Source organism: Hemitrygon akajei, chromosome 6, assembly GCF_048418815.1.
Source record: "Hemitrygon akajei chromosome 6, sHemAka1.3, whole genome shotgun sequence".
NCBI classification, from domain to species: domain Eukaryota; kingdom Metazoa; phylum Chordata; class Chondrichthyes; order Myliobatiformes; family Dasyatidae; genus Hemitrygon; species Hemitrygon akajei.
This window is the reverse complement of record NC_133129.1, coordinates 174,576,340-174,579,549: the sequence shown is the minus strand read 5'-3', so window position 1 is coordinate 174,579,549 and position 3,210 is coordinate 174,576,340. Positions and strand designations below refer to the sequence as shown.

Here is a 3,210-nt window from a genome sequence, read left to right as displayed (position 1 = left end):
CTCGCTCTCCAGTCTTTCAGGGAAGAAGAAAAAACACTAGCAAAAAACACAACAATGCAAGCAGATGTGGATCAGCCTTGCCTTTCCATCGAATGGTCCTGCTGTCAGGAAACAAGCCAGAACGTCACACACTTCAGACCTGTTAATTCATCACCGGGTTAAAAGGTACAAATATTAACTGTTTGTGTTGTTGGATTAGTAGTGAAGTCACACAGAAGGCCCCTTCAGCATGAATATAAAGTATATCAATAAAATATATATTTTACTGAATCATAATCTGGTTTGTACAAAATAAACTTTGAAGCACTCCCCAAGACAAACTCTATTAGTGCTCTCTTTGTAAACTCTTTTCTCAAATGGCTTTGAGCAGAACACTGATTTCAACTTGACTGAGGCTGTATGCACACTCTGACACTCCCGTGATGCAATTTTATCAATCCTACATTTACGGTGTCAACGTGGCCAAGGGGAGCAGATCGTGGCATCACCTGGAGGAGACAATTGCACCAACTTGCATCCAAATGTAGTCAAGACTTCAATCTGTGACTCAGGAGGTTGACTCTTGAAGTGAAGTCTACAGGGAAGTGTCAGCCCATGTTGGGAATGGATCCTTCACTCCGGCAAGCCCAGGCATGGTCATGATCAAGGAAAATGCAGAGCTCTGATATCAATCACAGAACCAGAACTGTTCATCAAATGATAGGTCTAGTTTCAACTTTCAAAGGACTACATAATTTGCTCCGGATACAACCTAGCAAGTTGCAGTTGACATTAATTTATGCTCCCCACTTAAAAGTCACCCAGTCTTGTTTACCGCCTCTTCCACGCTATCTGCAATCATATTCAGTTTGCAGCTCCGTAAGGCAGTTACCAGACTCTCTACAGTGGCTTCTTGCCCTTTTACCTCTTGCCATTCCTGCAGTGTTTCCAAAATCAGAAGCTGCATGTTACGCGGATGCCTGTATTCAATTTCCTGAAGACGAGCCTCTTTGAATCCAAGCTTTCTCGCAAACATCCAAAAGTCTCTTCCGATGTTACCACAAATTACGTCAATTGCAACATTAACATCTGGAAAGTAAAGTGAATTCTTAAAGAGGCAAGGTAAAAGAAATCAGGATTTCAAATTTTAATCAGCAGTATACCAAATAACTTGGGCTCCAGCAGCTGTCTGTGGCAATGAATTCCAGACTCCCGATCCTCTGGTTAAAGCAAATCCTCATCTCTGATCTAAAGGGACATACTTCTATCCTGAGGCTGTGCCCTCTGGTCCCAGACTCACTCACTTTAATATCCAGGCCTTTCAATATTCTTGGTTTCAATGAGATGTCCCTGCATTCTTCTAAACTCCAGTGGGTACAGGCCCAGAGAAATCAAACATATCTCAAGGGCAAGAAACCAGTGGAATTCATTGCCACAGACTCAGCATTTGTGGAAAGAGACAGTTCACAGGGGTCTTGGTCTCAAAATGTTAACTTTTTTCTTTTCTCAAAGCTACTCGACTTACTGAGTCCTTGAAAAGAACTCCTGGAAATCTGAAATAAAACAGAAAATGTTGGAAATACTCAGTGGGTCAGGCTGCATCTATGGGGAAAGAAACAGAGTAAAAGTTTCAGATACCAGTCCTCTTCATGTTTCCAGCCTTCTTGAGCTGAGTTTCTATTTCAGATTCTCAATTTTTGTGATTTTCATCTTGATGCCAACAACCCATCCAAAGATGGCACTGGTAGTTCAGAACTTCAATACTACATTCAACTGGTCACATTAATTACTCCAAGACTTTGTAGTTGGCCGAACACTAATAACTAGTTGGCATGAAAAGTTACCAGCATTTTCAGTTTTCAGCTCAGATTCCCACCATCTTCTTCTCCAATTTCTATAGTTTATCACAAGGGATTGGAACTGCACATTGCTTTAAAGTTCAAACCAGTTACTTATTCTGGCCATTGAACATTTGTTAAAGCAGTCAACAAACTGCTTGAGGAATTACTACCTCACCTGGAAGGGCAGTTTTGTAAACCTACCCACACCCTTACACCCACCACCGCTCCTACCACCCCGCAGAAGCTCCTATCCTCAGAAACCACACCACCTCACAACAACATGCCATCCCTCCCCCAGAACCCACAACCACCCTCACAAGTTTCTCCCACCACCTAACACCCCAGATCTCCAACCACCCCATCTCCCTACACCCACCTACTTGCATCCGTCCGCTTAATTACTCCCTGCACCGTTAACTTGTTTCACCTATCATCCACCAGCCTCTGGCTCATCCCGCCCTCTCCCTTCTACCAGCCATCTTCCCAACCCCACCCCGATCCCTCAATTCAGTCCTGAGCCGAAACATCGACCTTCCCAGATGCTGTTCAGCCTACCGAGTTCCTCCACCAGTTTAGTTTTGCTCCATTTCCCAATATTTTTGGTCTCACACGCTTGTGAAAGACGCGCTCCGAGTTCTGGCACGGCTCCAAGATAGGAGGGCTACCCATTTACAACTTTAACTGCAGCGAGGTGCCGTCCCCTTCCAAAGTTGCTTCGAGCCGTCTTACCCGAGTTTCTGCCAACTTCGCACATCGGTTGTTGGAGCGGCTCACCGCCCCGCTGGAAATCAGACAACTTTTTCTCCAGGTCGGTTCTCTTGATGTTCTTCAGCAGCTGGCCCAGAAATTTGGTGTCTTCTTCGGAGAGCAAACTGAGTTCCTCCAGCGCCTGGAACAGCTGGATGCCGCTCTCTAACCTTTCCATCCTTCTCTTGCCGATGTAATCCTTGCACAGAAACTTCAGTGTTTTCATATTCTCCTCGGTCAGGTTCTGGGAGATGTCACTGAGCAGCACCTTGAACCTCATGCCCTCGTTGGCCGCCATGGGGGCGGAAACTGCTACTGAAGACGCGAGTTAGGGACTGAGAATGCAAATGTCTAGAAGTGGGTCTGGGGGGACCAGAACCGAAATTATAGCGGCCGTTCCCTCTTCCCGCCCGAAATGGCTGCCGCGGTGCCGCCTTTCTTTTCCGGAAATTCCGGGTGTCCGGACTCCAGATCGCCCTACCCCCTAGCGGCCGGGAGGTGGTATTGCGCCCACGGACACCAGCCGGCGTTTCATTCTGTGGAATTCATTTGCACAGACGGCTGTGGAGGCGAAGTCGTTGGAGGTTTAAACTGGAGGTTGACAGGTTGTTCATGAGTAAGGGCATCAAAGGTTACAGGGATA

General features: G+C 46.3%; 1 protein-coding gene across 1 annotated transcript; it reads right to left on the bottom strand.

The window, feature by feature from the left end:
• Positions 1–243: 243 nt before the first annotated feature.
• Positions 244–3,001, bottom strand: fadd (Fas (tnfrsf6)-associated via death domain). Its single transcript, XM_073049787.1, has 2 exons — positions 2,550–3,001; positions 244–1,068 (listed from the first exon to the last, which is right to left on the bottom strand). Exons 1-2 carry the CDS (start codon positions 2,863–2,865, stop codon positions 797–799), a joined length of 588 nt encoding a protein of 195 aa, XP_072905888.1. The 5' UTR covers positions 2,866–3,001; the 3' UTR covers positions 244–796.
• Positions 3,002–3,210: the final 209 nt, after the last annotated feature.

Bases quoted from the DNA above. Each gene is read 5' to 3' on its own strand.
- fadd (XM_073049787.1), bottom strand. From the start codon at position 2,865: ATGGCGGCCAACGAGGGCATGAGGTTCAAGGTGCTGCTCAGTGACATC. The intron at 1,069-2,549 runs GTAAGACGGCTC...TTTACTTTCCAG, and splicing joins CGAAGTTGGCAGAAACTCGG to ATGTTAATGTTGCAATTGAC.